At 29.3% G+C, this 21,091-nt stretch overlaps 1 protein-coding gene across 1 annotated transcript in view; it reads left to right on the top strand.

Annotated features, from left to right (window-relative positions):
• The first annotated feature begins 1,701 nt into the window (after window positions 1–1,701).
• The window catches only part of LOC142319944 (sodium channel protein Nach-like), a 42,270-nt gene continuing 22,880 nt past the window's right edge, over window positions 1,702–21,091 (top strand). The window contains exons 1-7 of the mRNA XM_075357620.1: window positions 1,702–1,853; window positions 2,539–2,739; window positions 4,385–4,541; window positions 6,341–6,484; window positions 9,681–9,690; window positions 14,464–14,483; window positions 16,710–16,787. Coding sequence (XP_075213735.1) covers window positions 1,702–1,853; window positions 2,539–2,739; window positions 4,385–4,541; window positions 6,341–6,484; window positions 9,681–9,690; window positions 14,464–14,483; window positions 16,710–16,787 — 762 coding nt within the window. The remainder of the gene's footprint in view (window positions 1,854–2,538; window positions 2,740–4,384; window positions 4,542–6,340; window positions 6,485–9,680; window positions 9,691–14,463; window positions 14,484–16,709; window positions 16,788–21,091) is intronic.

Raw genomic sequence — 21,091 nt, forward strand, 5'->3', positions numbered from 1 at the left:
TACAAATTTAAGTTTTTTTTATTATTTCTCTAAAGATTTGCATTCACTTTAAAATTATTTTAAATTACTTGTTTATAAAAACTTCTTTATTTATTAATTGTAAGTGAGTTCTAGATTGAATAAATTTGAAAATATTTTTTGTTTTCTCACTTAATTGATGTTTGTTAATTCAGTTGATAACAGATTATTACAATTTAATATAGTCTGATGTCATTTTGCTATAAATTTTTTTTTGCACTTTCAAATCCGGAGTATAGTTTTTTAAGCTTTTACAATCATTCTCGATATTATCATTAGCAATCAACTAGTCATAAGTTTAATCAGTTGTAAGTACTTATACAGCCATAGTAGAACAGTTAAATAAACTCTTCATTAGCAAGTTTATCTAACAAATTAGACAAAGTCTTATTTCTTTTTTTCTTAACCATCTGTTATTTTTTAATGCTGAAAAATAATCCTTCCATAACATTTCCATTGGAGGATTTTTATTTCTGAGAATAGCTTATAGCAACTATTTGTCTTATCAGCTTATACTTAACAATAACTCTAGTTTTATACTATGTAAATATACTTCGAGCCCATTTTTTGTTTCTTTTCTGCCTTCAATTTGGTTAAGCAGCATTCAAAAGAATACATGGTCACAGTCACCTGTCTGATCAAAACAGTAATTTTTTTTCAGTGATTTATTACATGTTTGACTGACCAGTAGTTTTTTGCTAAAATCAGTTACTGAACTTTTGTGGTTGGTGCCAAAGACTGTCCTGATTGTCACATGATTACAGTTTATTTTTAATGTATATTAAAATATATTTTTATATGCAAGTCATATTTGCATAGAAGAAAACATGCTAGAGCCTTGTTGGGAATCAAATTGGAAACCAGCTGATCAAGCCAGCATGCTAACCATGTTGCATCAGTACATGCAGGCAAAAGGTTTTAATTGGTTTTTCTGGTTATGGGTTTTTTTACTAATTAAAGGGGAAAAAATCATTTTATAATGGAACCTTCTAATAAGTCCTTGAATGTAGAAGGAATGATATCTTTTAAAATCAAACAGTTATTGATTTATTATAATGTATGTCTATCAGTTGTGATTTTACAAATATGTTTTGCTTTATTTTTTTTTATTGTTAAATTATCTGTAATCTTAATGAGTATGTTTTGAGCTTATCTAATGAACATCTGACATGCAATTTTATAAAGTCATGCAAGATAAAACTTACTCTAAAATCAGTTCAACTGATGATTTTTTTTCTAGTTTCTGTTGACAGCCATTTCAGAAAATATTTTTAATACCAAATTATATTTATGACAGTTGATATTGTAGGCTTAAGTAAGTCAAACATTTCTACTTTTTTTTTGTTTAGAAAAACAAAAATGAATGTCTGCTGTGTTTGAACTACTTATAAAGCTACTTTAATATTGAATTATTATATATATATATATATATATATATATATATATATATATATATATATATATATATATATATATATATATATATAAGATATAATCTTTCTTTTATTATTTTTTTTTTGTAACAAATTTTACTAGTTCTCCGTATCTCAACAAGAAAAAAAATTTTGTTTTGTTGTTTATTGATTTCTTATAAAATAAAAGTAAATATAAATATCAGAAAGGATTGTTAATTAGCAGTTTAAGTTAAAAATAAATCAAGATTTCTGTAATCGAATTAAAAAAATGAGTAATAAAAAAGTTTGTCAAGAATTTTATGGTAGCAAATGGAAACTTCTTCCAATTAGCTGGAAACATCAAACAAAAGAATTCTTTGAAAAGAGTACATTGCATGGAGTACGTTACATTGCAGAATCAGGGAGACCATTTTATGAAAGGTTGGTATTTTTAATATAGTATTTATTGTTAAATGAAGATATATTTTTAATTAAAAGTAAAATTTAAATATTACTCGATAATAAATTATCTTTAGTTTTAGCAACATATACTCTACTCTTGAGTTAAGAACATGAGATGCCTTATTTTATAGTAATTTTGTAAAATGTAGGCATAATTCAGTCCCTCATTAGCCCAAGAAGCTGAACAGATCAAAAGAAGTATTTTGATACACTACACGGCTTTGAAGCAGTTATTTATTCAACTGGATCAAAACAAGAGCACCAAAATTAGCAGTATAATCAATAAAAATAAATAATATATATCTTAAATCATAAATTATTTTGTGCTTAGTTTTAAATATATGTTCTATAGTATTTTGCAAGTAATTATGTTTCTTATTGAGACTACTGGTTTTACCTGCCTCAATAACAAATATAATAATTTCTGTAAGTGAAGCAGTTATATTTATACATGATTTTATCAAGGGGTCTTTTCAGAATGCAAGACATTCTGTATACCAGAAATTATGGTTTGCTAGGTATATCAAGTTATACTTATTATTTACAGTGAATAGATTTAGGAACTGAGTATATGTACATATGAATACATTTATTTTTTGAAATACATATTGAACAAGGATATTGCTTTATTTTTAAAAAATTACAGCAGTTACTTTCATTTCAGGTTTATGTGGTTTACATTAACTACTTTGGGAACTGTAACAGCTCTAATGATAATATTTTCACTTTGGGAAAAATTTCAGAGTAATCCTACCATAACTGGACTTGATACAGATTTTCATAATTGGGATGTACCTTTTCCTGCTATTACTCTCTGTCCTAGTAATTCTGTCAATGAAACTCAACTTGATGAATATGTTAGAAAGTTAGTATAAATACAGTCATCATACTAAAATTAGTAATCTGTAAGTATTTATTAGGTCTAACAATAAAGGATTTGAACTTGCAGTGATAAAAATTGCAAAATACTTTGGTGCTGATATAATTTTGTTCTTTAAAGAAATCTTGAATAAGCTACACACTTATTTCAACATGCAGTTCACTCATCATAGTAATCTCTGGATAGATGTGTGATTGCCCACCAGGCTGGTCAGTGGTTACTCATCATCAAAAAGTCAGCTGATTTCAAAGTCGATATTTCTAAGGTTCAAATCCTAGTAAAGACAATTACTTTTATACAGATACTAGATCGTGGATACCAGTGTTCTTTGGTGGTTGGGTTTCAATTAACCACATATCTCAGGAATGGTCGATCTGAGACTGTACAAGACTACTTAATTTACATTCAAACATATCATCCTCAATACCGTATAGTGTTCTGGAAGCTAAACAGAAAAAGAGAGGAAGTGTGTGTGAAGTAGTCTTAATAGAAGCTACCAAGAAAAGAACCACTGCAGTCAGTAATAAAACAGCTGAGAGACTGTATGATGATACTCTCGAAGCATTATACTTATGTATAACCATTTCTGTGTAATGTCACATAAAGCATATATGAATGGTTTATGAACTTTATTATTAAACTTTATTAGTTGTATTTGATATAGTATATGGAAAATTCAATTCTTGGGTTAAACCTTAAAATTAGATTTTATTTGTAATTTGTAAGGATTTAGGTTCAAAAGGTATCATACCTCTCAGAAATCAGTTTTAAATACGTAACGATTTCCTGAATTTTTGTAATCTGTATTAATATTAAAGATATATTTAAATTTCTGAACATTATTGCATGATTTCAAAAGCTTTTTTTAAGTTTTATAATATGAAAAATAAATATTGAAAGAGTGCTGAAAATTATTTTTCTATCCATTTGTTCATTTTTTAGAAGAGATATTTTTAATAATTTGAAAAATTTCTTCAGATTTTATGTTAATCTAATTAGAAATAAATGAAAAATGTAATGAAGATTACTTGGTGAGAAGATGACCAGTATTAAGAAATAAATCTGTTTATTATGATATTGTATAATGCTTTAGTTTTGTTAAACATTAAAAATGTTTAAATAAGATAGATTCTGTATAATTTATCCACTATAGCTCTTGCACTTCATCCTGAACCTCTATACAAATGTAAAAAAAAAACCTTCAATGTTTTGATGACATTCATTAATGAAATTAAAATCACTCATTTAAAAAAAATTAAGCACAATTTTTGTGTTATTATGAAATGAGTTATTAATCTTCAAATTCATTTACATAGATTGTTTATTCAGATCATCACATAATCGTGCGTTAGATAGATCAATTTGGTTTGCTAATCCATTTCATGATCAAAGATATATATATATATATCATGTCAGTATTACAGATATTGATGAATCTACCAGTTGTTAACTCAATGCCTAGTTAGAACCAAAAGTAATATAGAGAACCCAAAATATAGTGATAGTTAGTTACGTTTCCTTTAGTCAAATAAACTGATAATTATAATTGCTGTGAGTAAAAAAAAGAATATGTGGTTTGTTTATAACATCAATGTTGTTCATAAGATGACTTTATGAATATTTTTTGTAGGCAATGGGGAGAAGATTTACCTGAAGAGAAGATGAACTATTATAAAGAATATATTGCACAGATAGTTCTTCTCTCTTATAATAATTTTCAAAATATTGACAAGTTTGTTGGTGATAAATCTTTGCCTCAAGACAATTTTAAACAAATTTTGTCAGAGGTGAGAATTTCAGATTCAGTTTATATCTATTTGTGTATTTGTATATGTATTTGTCACAGAAAATTTTATGTCTGTGTTTTACAAATAACTTTTTGTATTTCTCAAATTAATCACATCTAAAAAAATTGGTTTTTCAATAATAGTCCAAAATTATGAATTGAGATGGATGTGAAGAGGTATAAAGAAGTAGATTTATTTTTTATACACTGGAGAATACTTTTACAAACAGAACTGGAAAAATCTGGAATTGTTAGATCAAAAAATTTATGAAAAAATAACAGAAAAAGAAGGCAAAACATGCATTTTTCTGAAATAATTTGAAAAATATTGGATTTATCAGCATACTTTAACAACAAAATTCATTTATTATGAAATTTCCTACAAAAATTAGTTTGAAAACAAAAATTGTTGTATATATTGATATTGGTTATGGGAAGGATCATTAAAAAAAGCCTAAAAATGATAATTAATTTGAGGTGTTATAATTTAATGTTTAATATCAGTTCAAACACACTTTGTTTACTGATATTGAACATAAATTATAATCATTGTGTTCCAAAAGCCATAGTTTTATTGGTCATTTTTTCATTTTTAACAACCCTTCAAATTGTTTTCAAAATTGAGCAATTTTTCTTTCACCTTTCAAATAAATAGATTTTTGATGGCATTCCAAAATTTTCATCAAACCTTAAGGAGCATAATGAAAATATACAAGTTAATGGTCATTTTAAGCTTTGATGTATAAACATTTGTTTATTAAGTACAGAGTTATAATATAATACATCAAAGTGATGCTTGTTTATGGATAAACAATAAAAGGTGTGGAATAAAAAAAAAAAAAACTGTGACATGTGAAAGCTTACTTTATTAACTGATACTTTGAATAATTTTCTTTGAATTCCATTGCACCAGAACTTGATAAGAAAAATAATAAAGAATCTGTCTGAGAGAAGGCAAAATTGTTAGTGATCAAAGTGGGTAGAGCTCTGACGGCATCTGGCCTCAACAGGAGAAAAGTAGTTACTTTTCTCCTGTTGAGAAACACAGGGAGTTCCTTGTGTTCAAAATCAAATCACACTGGAAAACTAGTGATTTCTTGGCTTCTAATGTACATATGAAGATGAATATTTTTTTTTTAAATTGAGTTAACAGAATGAGAGGATCATGATTTTCATATCAGAATACAATAATTTACCAAAGTTTATGAGATATTCAAAATAATTTTTAAGAAATGTTTTTTAACTGTAAAAAAATAAGTCACTGTTTTTGACTTGTTAAACAATTCTTTTGGCACGTAGTATTTTTCCTTCACTATTCTTTATGGGCATTATAATTTATAGAAAAAAATGAAAAAAATTTGCTTGGTAATTAACATTTATCAAAACAAACAAAATTATTTTTCTTTATTTCTGTGAAAAAAATTTCACAGAAGAATTTTTCCTACAAATGTGCTATCCTATTCATATATTTTTAGATTAATTTTTTATTGTTTTTTTTTCTTTTTTTTATCATATTAAAGGATGTGATGATTGCCTTCAGTGTGTGATGGTCAATGACCATTGTCAGCCATCCTAGTTCATATGGATTTTTTATTCACTTTGGGTTTATTGATTCATTTATTATTTAATGTATGTAATATTCCTTTAACACCATCATAAACTTGGTGGGACATTGGCTGTACTTGAGAATGCCAGTATTATTTTCAGGATTTTTAATTGTGGCATCTAAGTATAATTGATCTTAAAAATTATATTTGTGAAGTTTTATTTCCCTGTATCAGTTGTATTTAATGTTTTAAGGTTAGAATTAGCTGTGATGATCTAGCATATGATTGTGAGTGGAAGGATATGGAATTTAGCTGTTGCGATGCTTTTCTGCCAATAAGGACCGAGAATGGTTTTTGCTATTCATTTAATTCTCAGCAAGCTCAGTTGGAAGCGTATGTATATAAATGAAAATTTAAAAATAATATAGTACATGATAATGGGCAACTTGCTTTATTAAGGTTTAAAAAAATAATGTTCAATTTATGAACATTTTTAAAAAAGTTTAATTATCATAAAATTAAAACATTTTTAATTTTTTACTGTCATGACAAGTTCCATTTGCTCTTATTGTATATATTTCATTGTAGTTGATAAATTATGAATTAAAAAAAATGCTTAATCTGTACAAACTTACAACTAGCTTAGTGCTTAAAACTGTTGTACTGCTAACATTTACACTGCCTAATTTTGTACTGGTATTTATGTATCAACTAAATTACTTTATCAACAAAATGAATAAATAATGTAGTCGAAAGGTTTGTTTGCTATTACTGCAGTATACTGTTGCAGAGGACTTTAGTTTGTCTAACTATGAAATGGTGTAGACCAGAGGACTGGTAAACTTGGACAGATAAGATCAAAACTAGTTACCAACAAATGTCATACCTAACTATTATATTCGATATCTGGAAATTAGTATCGTTTTATTTAAATCAAATTAATGAAAATACTGAAATCTATCGGATGCCCCAATAAAATATATAGACACTTTGATTAGTTATTATCATACAGCAAAGTTTCATAACTCAAATTAATTAATAGAAATGGAGAAGCTTGTCAGTTATTGGAAGTGCTGGATTGTGGGGCATTATTGTCCAGGCACTGCTGATAACGCCTATTAATAGAATTGCAACCTTCATTAGGCATATCAATTGCTATCTGGATGTATTCTCTTTCAATGGCTGCCCTCAACAACAATTATAGCTAGTCTTGTGCTATAAAAATTATGTTTGAGGTATCCTCACAAAAAGTAATCCATCAGATTGAGATCCGGCGAGTGTGGGAGAAACACTACACGTGATGGAAATATGGAGAATGATAGTTCCTATTGGAAGTACCATTCTTCATTCCCAAAGATCTTTTCAATACATGGGGCACAATAGATTCCTGTAGCGAGTTCTGATAAACTTCACCAGTCACAGTATTCTCAAAGAAAAAAGATCCAATTAATCCAAACACTGTTAAACCATCATGCATAGTAACACCTAGTAAGTTCACATGTGTTCTGTTAAATGAGGATTATGCAGTTATGATGATTAATTGAGCCATTTAATTTAAGTGTGGCCTCATCATTTCAAACAATTTTGTTTGGAAATTGATTTTCTTCCATATTTTGCATGGTACCATTCCCAAAATTGAATTCTCCAGTCAGGCTCATCTCTATTGAGAATGTGAACTAATGTGGGAATAAAACTTTTCCACTTGACACACTTCAATATACAATGGATGCTCAGTTTTGAAAATACTGTCTCATTAGCTGCAGATTGAACAGATTTTCTAGGAGATTGTTTGTAAATTTCGATGACTTTCTTTCTCTTATAGGCTGGTGGATATCTGTAGTTTTTCAGAATGTTTCTTATGAATATTGTGAATGGTTCCTTGTGTTTGAATCTTATCCCAGTTATGAGCAATGGTCATTTATTGAAACTGTCTTCTAAACTTTCTTTTACTGTAACTATGTTCTCTTTCTTCCAATAAGACTTAAAGATAAATTTCCTTTCACCAAAATTTAGTCTTAATTCAGCCATTATTTTAATCAATTACATCTGAACAAAATGAATAGAGTTATATAGTTATTAATTCTGTAAGAGTGTATTTTTTTTTAGGGATATCTGGTAGTTTCTGAATAGTTGCAACGTACAAAAATAATAACTTCTAAGGCATTCTTTTAAATTTTTAACAACACCAAATGAACGACAATAAACTTATTATTAATATTCTTATCAGCAGCACTATAGAAATAAGTGTACTGTAGCAGCATGTCAGGTTGATGGAAGAAGATTCTCCAATATAATTATCGGCTCAAAATTTTATTTTGATTTCAGTGGTGTAACTTTGAGCTGCTTTACAAAGTTTTGGACCATTAAATAATTTGAATTGCTGTTAGCATACGTCATTAAATTATATGAAGAGTTAATTTCTAGTTGCTTTATGTATGAATACAAAAATAGGGAGTTCCATAGTGGAAAACATAGTACCATTATGGAACTATCTGTGTACAAATGTGTTGTTTTCTCAGTAAGTTCAATTATTATTTAAACCTCCTTCTTCCTGCTAATATATATATATATATTGTACGATAATTTTATGTGTAAGAATAATTGGGGAAATAATATTTTTATCGATAAAAGTGGACATTAGCAGGAAATTTAAGAGTTGTAATTTAAAAATTGATTGTTAGAAGATACAGATAGTTATTGGGAAAACTTTTCACTTATAAGAAAAATAAATTTATTTTGTCTTAAATAATAAAATATTCTACATTTACGAAAGATAAAATCATTAGATCAGGTACTAGAAGTGACTACTGTATGCGAGGATGATGTGACCAAATATTTGCCATTCACCAACTAATGGAAGAAAGAATTCGATGTGGAAAATGAGCAGTTATCGTCTTCATCGACTTTGAATCTGCCTTTGACTGCATTTACTGACCAGCACCTTGGAAGGCATTGGAGACAGAGTTCATCCCTCCAAAAGTTATCAAGTTTCTCCAGGAGAACTACAATAGCTCATCGAGCCAGATACACATTTAAAATGAGCTATCTGAGATGTTTTCTATCTGGACAGAAGTTCGCCAGGGAGATTTTACCTCCCCATTCCTCTTTAACATCGTAGTTGACTCCATAATGCAACAAGTTTTCCAGGGCAGAAGAGAAATTCAGTTTGGAGAGGATAGCCTTCTGACTGACCTGATGATTGCTGATGACAGTGGTGTGTTCACCGACAGTGATGCTGAGGCCACTGATATTCTCTATGATATCTCCCGCACTGCTGAATCTTATGACCTAAAAATAAATTCAGATAAGACACATGTACTAACAACAGACCGCTCACATGCTATCGTCCAACTGGATGGTGTGCAACTTGAACAAGTACAAGAATTCAAATATTTGGGCTCACTGATCCCAGAAAAGAAAGTAGTAGCTATGGCAGAAATCCACAGTTGAATTGGTGAAGTAACCACAGCATTTGCTTCCCTGAAGTGGTGCTTGTGGAAACAAAGCAATATCTCACTGAAGACCGAAGTTCATCTTTTCCAAACCCTGATCCTGTCAATTTTATTGTATGGAGCAAAAACGTGGACACTAAGACAGACCTGAGTAAACTTGAAGTGTTCCAAATGCGATGCCTATGCCAGGTCATCAGAGTCTCACTTCATGATCACATCCGAAATGAGGATATCAGCCATCGCTGCAAACAACAGTCAACAATCGAGGAATATATTCAAAAACAAAGACTGTGATGGTTTGGCCATATCTGGAGAATGAGTAAAAACTGATTACCATTCAAATTCCTCTAGTAGCATGATTGACCCACCCACTGGAGAGTCCAATGAACAGCCAACAAGTTAGTCAATAATGTATTTAGTAAGGGGGGCAAAGTAATTTATGGAGTTCCCCAGCATCTGTACTTGGACTGGTGCTGTTTCTTGTATATATTAATGATTTGTGTCGAGGCTCTTTTCGAGGGCACATGACCACCTTTGCAGATGAAGCACTTTGTTTTGTATCACCCTCTCAGTCTGGAATTAAAAATGACATGGAGGTTGACCTGAGGATCATAAGATGGTGGCTTGTGATGAATGGAATATCATTAAATGTAAATAAGACAAATTACATGAACATAAATTTGCAAAGTATGGCAGAAAATGTTGGATGTATTAAATATCACTTGTTGGGATGTAAGGTGAATACTGGTTGCTCATGTGAGTATTTCACATGCTTCATCTGTGAAATACTTGGAATTGCTTTGGACAGGAGACTAACCTGGAATGTTCATATTACTAATCTCAAAAAGCAATTACGTGTTTGTATAAATAAATTCTATTATTTAAAAAAATATTGCCCTGTTAGAGTTCTGAAATAGCTGTATTATGCTTTTGTAGAGTCAACGTTAAATTATGGGGTGGAGCTTACTAGTGGTTTTAGATCTGTATATATTGCTCAGAAGTATGAAGTGTGTATAATATTGGGTAAAAGTAGATGACATGAATCCTTCCCATTATTCAGAGGCCATAAGATCTTGCCACTGTGTCACGTATTTCTATAGAATACTAATGACATATTATGAAGGCTGTAAACAGGATGGGATCTTTGGTACTTTGGTTACGAGGCCTTTGCGGCAAGCGGTTAGAGTAGTTCCTCCTAGGACAAGAATTGAATTATTTAAACGTTTTTATTCATACTTAGGTTCAAAAATATTTAATCACTTACCAAGGGAATTTAAATCCATAGAAGACTCTAAAAGGTTTTCACTATCAATTTATGATTGGTTGTTGTCAATTGAAGATATAGAGAGTTTTTTTTTAACTGATTGCCCTGTAATTGTGGGTGGAATCGATGACTCTAAAATTTTTCTTTCAATTTTTTATCTAGGATTAGTTTCATTTTCAATTTTATCACTATATTCTTATATTGTGTTTATGGTTCTGATTTATTTAATCTGTATGTGTGTATATATAATCTTGTCACTAGTTGAAATTTTAGTACTGCAAGACTTGTTTGTATCATGTAATTATTTTTTATATCCACCTGGAAATCCACACTTGACCATTATTCAATAAATGGCTAGTTTATTATTTTTCTTATTGAAAAGTAATGGATGGTAACCTCCAATACAGTTATTACTGTAGGGGGTTCCTATTTCCACAAGATTATGTAATAATTGTTTACTTTTATATTATTTTAATTTTATATTGTTTGGTTGTATGTCTACTAAGCTTATGTATTACGAATTTATAACTGTAAATAATATGTTCGTAATCTGTTTATTTTGTGGAATAAAGATTATTATTATTATTATATGTACTTTACATAATATATAAAAATGCAATTATACACATACTGAGATATTACATCAATATTGCTGCTGTCTTATATGTATACAATGCAAGAAAATAATCATTATTAAACTATGGATTTGCAGGTAGTAAGTTAGGTTGATTTGATTAAATAGGTAGTTGTAAGAAATAACAATTAGAATATGAGGTTTGTCCCAAAAGTAAGTATACTGATTTTCCTACGGACGAACAGGTAATGTAAAGCATCCTTGATGTCTAACAGTGTGTACATAATGACCTTGGTTGCATGTGCATTCTTGTTTCAACTGGATCGGTTGAGTCAGTTGCATGCTACTGCTGTTTGTGTATGGTTGTGTTTTATAACCTTGTTACGTTTGTGACAGAGGAAAATATTTAACATGTTGCACTATCAAATTTCGTGTGAAACTCAACAAGTCTGCCACAGAAACATTTGATTCTTTAACAAAAGCTTATGGAGATGGCACTCAAGAACTGTGGTTTTTAAGTGGCACAAAACTTTCAAAGAGGGCTGAGAAAATGTTGAAGATGACCTCGTTCTGGAAGACCAACCTCATCAACAAATGATAAAAATGTGAAAGTGGTGCGAGCTGTGATGGCAAAAGACTGCTGATTGAGTATCAGGATAATTGCAAAAAAAACGGGATTGAATAAAAATGTTCATAGAATTTTAACAGATTCTTTAAACATGCAAAAAATTTGTTCAAAACTAGTACCAAAAAACTAGTCTGTGGAGCAAAAAGCAAAGCGGGTGGAAATTTGTCAGGATTTACTGACAAAATAGAGCCAAATTTTTTGGATAAAGTACTAACAGGTGATGGATCGTGGGTGTTTGAATGCAATCCCAAGACCAAACAACAAAGTTCAGAACGGCACACAAAAAGTTCTCCTCGTCCGAAGAAAGCATGCATGAGCCGAGGCAAGGTGAAAACAATGATCATTGTTTTTTTCACCAGCTGTGGCATTGTGCACAAAGAATTTCTACCTCCAGGATAGACAGTTAGTTAATAGCAATTTTTACGAAGATGTCTTAGAAAGACTTTGAAAACAGATCTAGCGATTCCAAATGAACATTGCACATGATTGGGTGTTGCATCACGATAACATGCCAGCTCACACTTCACTTTTAGTTCAAGAATTTATGGCAAATAAAAATATTCCCCTACTTCTACCGCCTAGATCTAGCTCCGTGCAATTTCTACCTCTTGCCTAAGTTGAAAGGTCATCATTTTGGGACAATGGAAAACACTAAAAAAACTGTAACTGATGATCTACACACACTTAAGGAAAATGACTTCCAGTACTGCTATGAACAGTGGAAGAAACACTGGAACTGCTTTGTAACTTTCCAAGGGTCACACTTTAAAGGAGATAACTTATAATTTCAAGTAAATCTCCAATAGATAATTAAATAAAAAATCAGTACACTTACTTTTGGGACAAACCTCTCATATATGTTTGATCAGGAAGTCTCATTGTTAAAAGCAGTTTTGAGATGGAGGTACTCTGAAAAGTGTCAACTATAAATGTTAGAGTGATAGTGCTAAGAAAGGCAGAAAACACTCACATCAATTACGATAATCAAGCAAAAATAAGAAATACCAAGAAAATTTTAGAATATATATCATTGTGTAATCTTTGCTGTTATACATAGTTCTTTAGTGTTACAAGTTATTTTATACATGTTTTAATTCACTGACTGGCAAGATTGTTATGATCAGTTATCCAGGTGGAGTTTCAAAATTGGTAACAAATTTTAAAGGGATTACAGCTTCAATTTATTAAGCATAAAATTAATCATGAAAATAGGAAGATCTATAATATTTTTCATAAAAGAAAAAACTTGCCATTGAATAATTACATCTTTTGAATCACTTGATGGAAAATATTGAATTTTACCCCACATTAAAGCTTGTTTTTTTTCTGTGTAACTGTGCTGAAAGTTTCAGTTTATTGAAAAACCCCTCCGAATTCTGACCCATCTTTCATAAAAAGTAACTCATTTTTTTACTGATTGTTAGTGCAATTTCGGTGTTCCATATATTTTTAATAAACAATGTAGAAAATTAGAGTTTAAAACAGAATTTTATTTGTCATTTAATTTCTTTTTAATGTATCCTATAAGCAAAGAACATATTATAGATCTTGTACTTGATAGTGGACCAGTTAGTTACTGCACTGATTGCCAACAGTTTTAATATAAATTTTTTTCTTATACATACCTTTTTTTCTATCCTGTTGTTAATTAAAATTATGAGATTATATCCAATACCACCATCATAATAAATCCATTTATCACTGAAAAAACTTTCAAGCTTAAAATAATTTATATTATAATTCATACAGGTCTTTTTTTCAAGTAAATTGGAACTCTTACTAAATAATGCAGAAAAGAACAACTTTTAATACAATAAAATTGCTGTTTGTTTTTCTATAGAAAAATCATATAAGTAAAACAAACAGTATTCATTTACAATATTCCTGCTTAAATAAAATGGGATCTTTGACTATGATGATCAGTATTAATTAATAGTTAAGCATTATTAACATTGAAAATATAATCAGAATCTTAATAAGGATAAAATCAAAACCTAAACCGACAACGATTGTTAACGTCTATATGCCTACAAGGGCCCATTATGATGATGAGGTAGAGTGTGTATACGAAGAGATTGATGAAGCAATTAAACACGTAAAAGGAGATGAAAATTTAATAATAGTTGGAGATTGGAATGCAAGCATTGGAAAAGGCAAGGAAGGAAATATAGTGGGTGAATACGGGCTGGGCAAAAGGAATGAAAGAGGGGACCGACTTATAGAGTTTTGCACGAAGTATAATTTAGTAATTGCCAACATCCAATTTAAAAATCATAATAGAAGAATATACACTTGGAAAAAGCCAGGCGATACTGCAAGGTATCAGATAGATTATATCATGGTTAAGCAAAGATTTAGAAATCAACTCGTTGACTGCAAAACTTACCCTGGAGCAGACATTGATAGCGACCATAATTTGGTGATAATGAAATGTAGATTGGGGTTTAAAAACCTGAAGAAAAGGTGTCAGATGAATCGGTGGAATTTAGAGAAGCTTGAGGAAGAGGAGGTAAAGAAGATTTTTGAGGAGGACATCGCAAGAGGTCTGAGTAAAAAAGATAAGGTAGAAAATGTAGAAGAAGAATGGGAGAATGTTAAAAAGGAAATTATTAAATCAGCAGAACCAAACTTAGGCGGAATAAAGAGAACTGGTAGAAAACCTTGGGTTTCAGACGATATATTGCAGCTGATGGATGAACGTAGAAAATATAAGAATGCTAGTGATGAAGAAAGTAAAAGGAACTATCGGAAATTAAGAAATGCTATAAACAGGAAGTGCAAACTGGCGAAAGAAGAGTGGATTAAAGAAAAGTGTTCAGAAGTGGAAAGAGAAATGAACATTGGTAAAATAGACGAAGCATACAGGAAAGTTAAGGAAAATTTTGGGGTACATAAATTAAAATCTAATAATGTGTTAAACAAAGATGGTACACCAATATATAATACGAAAGGTAAGGTCGATAGATGGGTGGAATATATTGAAGAGTTATACGGAGGAAATGAATTAGAAAATGGTGTTATAGAGGAAGTTGAGGAGGATGAAATGGGAGAAACAATACTGAGATCTGAATTTAAGAGAGCATTAAAAGATTTAAATGGCAGAAAGGCTCCTGGAATAGACGGAATACCTGTAGAATTACTGCGCAGTACAGGTGAGGAAGCGATTGATAGATTATACAAACTGGTGTGTAATATTTATGAAAAAGGGGAATTTCCGTCAGACTTCAAAAAAAGTGTTATAGTCATGATACTAAAGAAAGCAGGGGCAGATAAATGTGAAGAATACAGAACAATTAGTTTAACTAGTCATGCATAAAAAATCTTAACTAGAATTCTATACAGAAGAATTGAGAGAGTGGAAGAAGTGTTAGGAGAAGACCAATTTGGTTTCAGGAAAAGTATAGGGACAAGGGAAGCAATTTTAGGCCTCAGATTAATAGTAGAAGAAAGATTAAAGAAAAACAAACCAACATACTTGGCATTTATAGACCTAGAAAAGGCATTCGATAACGTAGTCTAGAATAAAATGTTCAGCATTTAAAAAAAAATTAGGGTTCAAATACAGAGATAGAAGAACAATTGCTAACATGTACAGGAACCAAACAGCAACAGTAACAATTGAAGAACATAAGAAAGAAGCCGTAATAAGAAAGGGAGTACGACAAGGATGTTCCCTATCTCCGTTACTTTTTAATCTTTACATGGATCTAGCAGTTAATGATGTTAAAGAACAATTTTGATTCGGAGTAACAGTACAAGGTGAAATGATAAAGATGCTACGATTTGCTGATAATATAGTAATTCTAGCCGAGAATAAAAAGGATTTAGAAGAAACAATGAACGGCATAGATGAAGGCCTATGCAAGAGCTATCGCATGAAAATAAACAAGAAGAAAACAAAAGTAATGAAATGTAGTAGAAATAACAAAGATGGACCACTGAATGTGAATATAGGAGGAGAAAAGATTATGGAGGTAGAAGAATTTTGTTATTTGGGAATAGAATTACTAAAGATGGACGAAGCAGGAGCAATATAAAATGCCGAATAGCACAAGCTAAACGAGCATTCAGTAAGAAATATAATTTGTTTACATCAAAAATGAATTTAAATGTCAGGAAAAGATTTTTGAAAGTATATGTTTGGAGTGTCGCTTTATATGGAAGTGAAACTTGGACAATCGGAGTATCTGAGAAGAAAAGATTAGAAGCTTTTGAAATGTGGTGCTGTAGGAGAATGTTAAAAATCAGATGGGTGGATAAAGTGACAAATGAAGAGGTATTGCGACAAATAGATGAAGAAAGAAGCATTTGGAAAAATATAGTTAAAAGAAGAGACAGACTTATGGGCCACATACTAAGGCATCCTGGAATAGTCGCTTTAATATTGGAAGGACAGGTAGAAGGAAAAAATTGTGTAGGCAGGCCACGTTTGGAATATGTAAAACAAATTGTTAGGGATGTAGGATGTAGAGGGTATACTGAAATGAAATGACTAGCACTAGATAGGGAATCTTGGAGAGCTCCATCAAACCAGTCAAATGACTGAAGACAAAAAAAAAAATAAAATTTGTATTCTTTTATGGTAATTTAATATAGATTTGAAGTCTAATGGCAGAAGTACCATTTATTGAATGCCCGTTTTAAAAATTTAACAAAATTTTATAATTTTCTTTGCCTTTTTTCAGATCAGATACTAAGCCTAAGGTTCAGTACATATATGAAACTGATTCAACTTGGTCATTAGTCTTCAGCTTGAGAACTAAAAATGACAATCATGTAAAGGTAATTGTTAATTGTAATCTCTACACTTAGACTACAACTTAAAAATGTTTAATTAATGGAATCCATAAAATTTAATTTAAAACCCACAATAAAGTTAAAAAAATATATAGCTAATACACTTACATATGGCAAAAAACATTTCATTCAAACGTACAAAACATTCCTAGAGTTTATAAGATAATTTGTTATAAATGTTCTGAGTTTGAATACCAGTTAGAGTTAGTACTTCTCATTTGCTACTAAATTCATTTATCAAGTGACTGTGATTGGATGTGTGTTTTGCTTAGAGAATAAATAAATAGGTTTTTTTCTTTTCTTTTTCAGCGCCCCTGGGCCAGACAGACTTGTTGGTATTACACCACCCAGGGGAGTGTCTTTAAACTCAAATAGGCCTCCCCACCTACCGGCTATATACCGCCATAAATAAATAAATAACTTGCCCTCACCTAAACTAACCTTTATATTAGAAAAGCAGGTAGGTAGGGAGGTCATACTGCAAAAATACACAAAAGATATTCATTTACCACAATTTAAGATCAAATACTGCAGAACATCTAATAACAAGTCATGAATTCTAAACTTCTTACATAGACTGCAAGGACAAACACTCATTACATTACAACAATCTAAAGTATAAAAAAAGACTCATCTGCCATCTAATGATATCAATTCCTCTAACTCCTTTCAGAATTCCTTTTAACTCCACTTCAGAATTACTAGATTAAAAAACTCTCTCCTTCTTCTTCCAACCATATCTTCCCTCCCACTTCATTTCATCTACCCCATTACATTTAAACGGAAATCCTCAATATAATATAACACTGAAAATGTTCACCGGAGCAAAATTTGTGTTCATCAACATAAAATTAATGCTATAACAGTGTTTTTATTAATTAAAAATGATGCCAAGTTATAGAAATTTTATATTAAACTGTATTTTAATTATTTTCTATTAATTTATTTAAATTGTTTGTTTTTAATTTAAAATTACAGTAATTAATTAATTATATAGCTAAAGTAGCAACAGAAATGGAAACCTGATATAGATTTGTATAAAGGCCACAGTATTAATTTGTTTTTCTTCATTGTAAACAAGTCGGATGTTGTTTTTGAAGTGCTAATAGTGATGTTGGGATTTACACGTGTTTTTTTTAAATTTATAATTATCTCACATCAGTAAATCCAGTTAGAATTTGGTTGGTGATAATGTTTGATTTCTTGCCAAGTTACTACAGAATGCCTTTAATTGGTTTTGAATGCGCATTCTTTATTGTCATTAAGCAGTTGTCATAGAAGGTGATTGTTGGCAGTGATACTAACCAATTAGTTACACCAATTTGGTTATCCTGGAAGTTAGGTAACCAAATCCTCAGAAAAATTCATAATTTATGAATTATTTATCTTAACTGCACCACACAGGTCTACAGAAAGTAAATTTTGTTTGATCTTTGGCCAATCTTGATTTAAATAAATTTTTAATCTATATTCAGATATATAGATATATAGAATATAGGTCACTATATTCAGATATGCTAATTACCCAAGATATGTTTTTTCTTTAGGTGTGGTTTTTTGTGATTAAAATTATAGTAAAACCACTAAATTACATTATAAATAAATTACATTATTTAGTGGTTTTAATAACCTGAAGTAAAAAAATGTGTATTATAAAAGTATAATATACTTTTTTTTCCATTATTAACAGTAAGAAAATGGTATTATTGATGGAGGTATCAATTTTTCTATTTGTACTTCATCAGATGTGCAAGCTATCAGAGTTCAGAAAATATGTGTCAAAAGGTTATAACGAAAAGACTTTTTAATAAATTATTCATTTAAATTCATATTTAATTGGTTTTGTTGTTTTTATTTCAGTGCTGACTACTTATTAACCCAACAGATCTTGTAATTTACATGCATATTTATATCAAGACCCCATCTGGGAGTGGAGTGAATCTCCCCAAAAAAAATAAATAAAAGTGAAAAAACACAAGAAAAGACAAGTGGGTGTTATTCACAATAAAGCTTCTTCTGAAAGGTCATGACTTTTCGTTCACCAAAAAACATACACTAAAAAATTAACATTTTTCTTTATATAAAAGCTACTTTCACTATTAAATATTCATTAAGTGACACATTTTACATGTTTTTAACATTCTCTTCATCCAAAATGAATTTACCATTTTTATTCTTCTCCGACAATAAGCCAACTTACTTCGGCTTTATAAAAAATGTTTCATCTATACTTAGTCAGATGTTGCAGGCTAAACTCACCTGTTTTACTCTTTCCTCATCAAGAAAAACTGAAACCTCCATTTTTCTGTTTATACTCCATCAGATGGTGCAAGCTCTCAGAGTTCAGAAAATACCAGAATGTTTCAAAAGATCATTATTATGAAAACATTTTTAATAAATTATTCATACAAATATAATAGAACATGAATTAAAAAATTAATACATTTTATATTAATTAAAAATTAATGTAAAATTAAATATATATATATATATATCAAAAGTATAAACAAAATTCAGCACAATCCACCAAAGTACAGAATCAATGAGAGCTCTTATCTTATTTTATTATTTTTCTGTTTCTTTTTCCTTTTTTATAAATTAATAGTGCTTTCGAAAAATTTCCTCATCAGTCGATTCAAATTTGAATTTGATTACACATTAAAATAATTTTATTTAACATGGTCCATTGGTATATAAAAATATATAAATTATAATTTTGCTTACCAACCAATGTAATTAATAATTATTTTGTTCTAGTGCTTTCAGAAGTTATTTATATATTTAGTTATAATTTATATATTTTTATTCACATTAATAAAATATTTAATATAATATTATTCACGCATGACACAATGTATGTAATCTGTTAATTAATTAAATTTTTAATTTTAAAACATTAACATTTTTTTTAAACATTTGTGGCAAGATACTAAATAAAGTACTGAACTAATAATATAATATAACCTTTACTTAATTTTAATGAAAATGCTGCTATCTATAGCAGCTTTGATAAGAGTAACATTATCAAATTCTGTTTGCAGATTGATTAAGCTGAATTTCTGTCTACATTTATATATATATGATTATTTTTTTAAATTTCTAAATTGAACAATTTAGAAAATTATCATATATATATAAATATATATAAACAGAAGTTCAACTTAATCAATCTGTAAATAGAACTTGATAATGATACTCTTATCAAAGCTGCTATAGATAGCAGCACTTTTGTAAAAAAATAAAAAATAAATAAAAAAATTTAATATTTTAAGATTTAATTAATTATCTGACTACATAAATTATGTAATGTGCAGATAATATTATGTTAAATATTTTATTAATGTTTTTAATGCGTAATCAAATTTCAATTTTATACAACTGATGAGGAAATTTCTCGAAAGGGCTATTGATTTATAAAAAAGGAAAAAGAAAAGAAAAATAATAAAATAAGGTAAGAGCTCTTATTAATTTATTGATTATGTAATTTGGTGGGTTGTGCTGAATTTTGTTTATACTTTTGGTATTAATTGGTTCACTGGAAGATATGGACAAAAAAAGAATTTATTTTACTAAATTGTATATATATATATATATATATATATATATATATATATATTATTAATTAAATAAGAATTATTAAATAAAATAATAATAAATATCATTCTATTTTTTATGTATTATTATGATAAGATGAACCAGTTAAATGAAAGTAACACATGTATGATATTTTTTATTATTAATAAAAACTAATAAATAATTACCCAATATATAAATGTTTTTGCCAGGAAAATCAACAACTGCAATCTAAAGTAAAATGGTCCATTTGTTATTTAAATATGTCATCTTATACCTCATGACAAAAGTGATATAACCAAAATAATTGACTGACATACAACCACCAAAAAAAACCAATTTCATTGTAAAAGTGTTAGTGAATCTCCTTATGACAAAAACATTATAAATTTAAAAAAACTGTGAATACAAACCCCCAAAAAACAATTCGTGTAAAGGTATCCTTCAAAAACGAAATTGATATTTTTAAAATTATAAAGATTCGTCACAGGGCTGTTTCAAAATATAACAAATAACAATTTAGAAAAAACATGAAAAAAAACAAGCTAGCTACTCAATCGTTAACAGTAACATCTGTTTCATGTAACAGTATTTTGCTATTTATTATTTTGTAATTGAAACAACCCCGTGGCGAGTGAGCCTTTATAATTTTAAAAATATCAATTTTTTTCAGATTCGGGACAAACAATTGTTTTTGAGGGATACCTTTACATTGT

The sequence above is a fragment of the Lycorma delicatula genome, chromosome 2 (assembly GCF_047948215.1).
Source record: "Lycorma delicatula isolate Av1 chromosome 2, ASM4794821v1, whole genome shotgun sequence".
NCBI classification, from domain to species: Eukaryota; Metazoa; Arthropoda; class Insecta; order Hemiptera; family Fulgoridae; genus Lycorma; species Lycorma delicatula.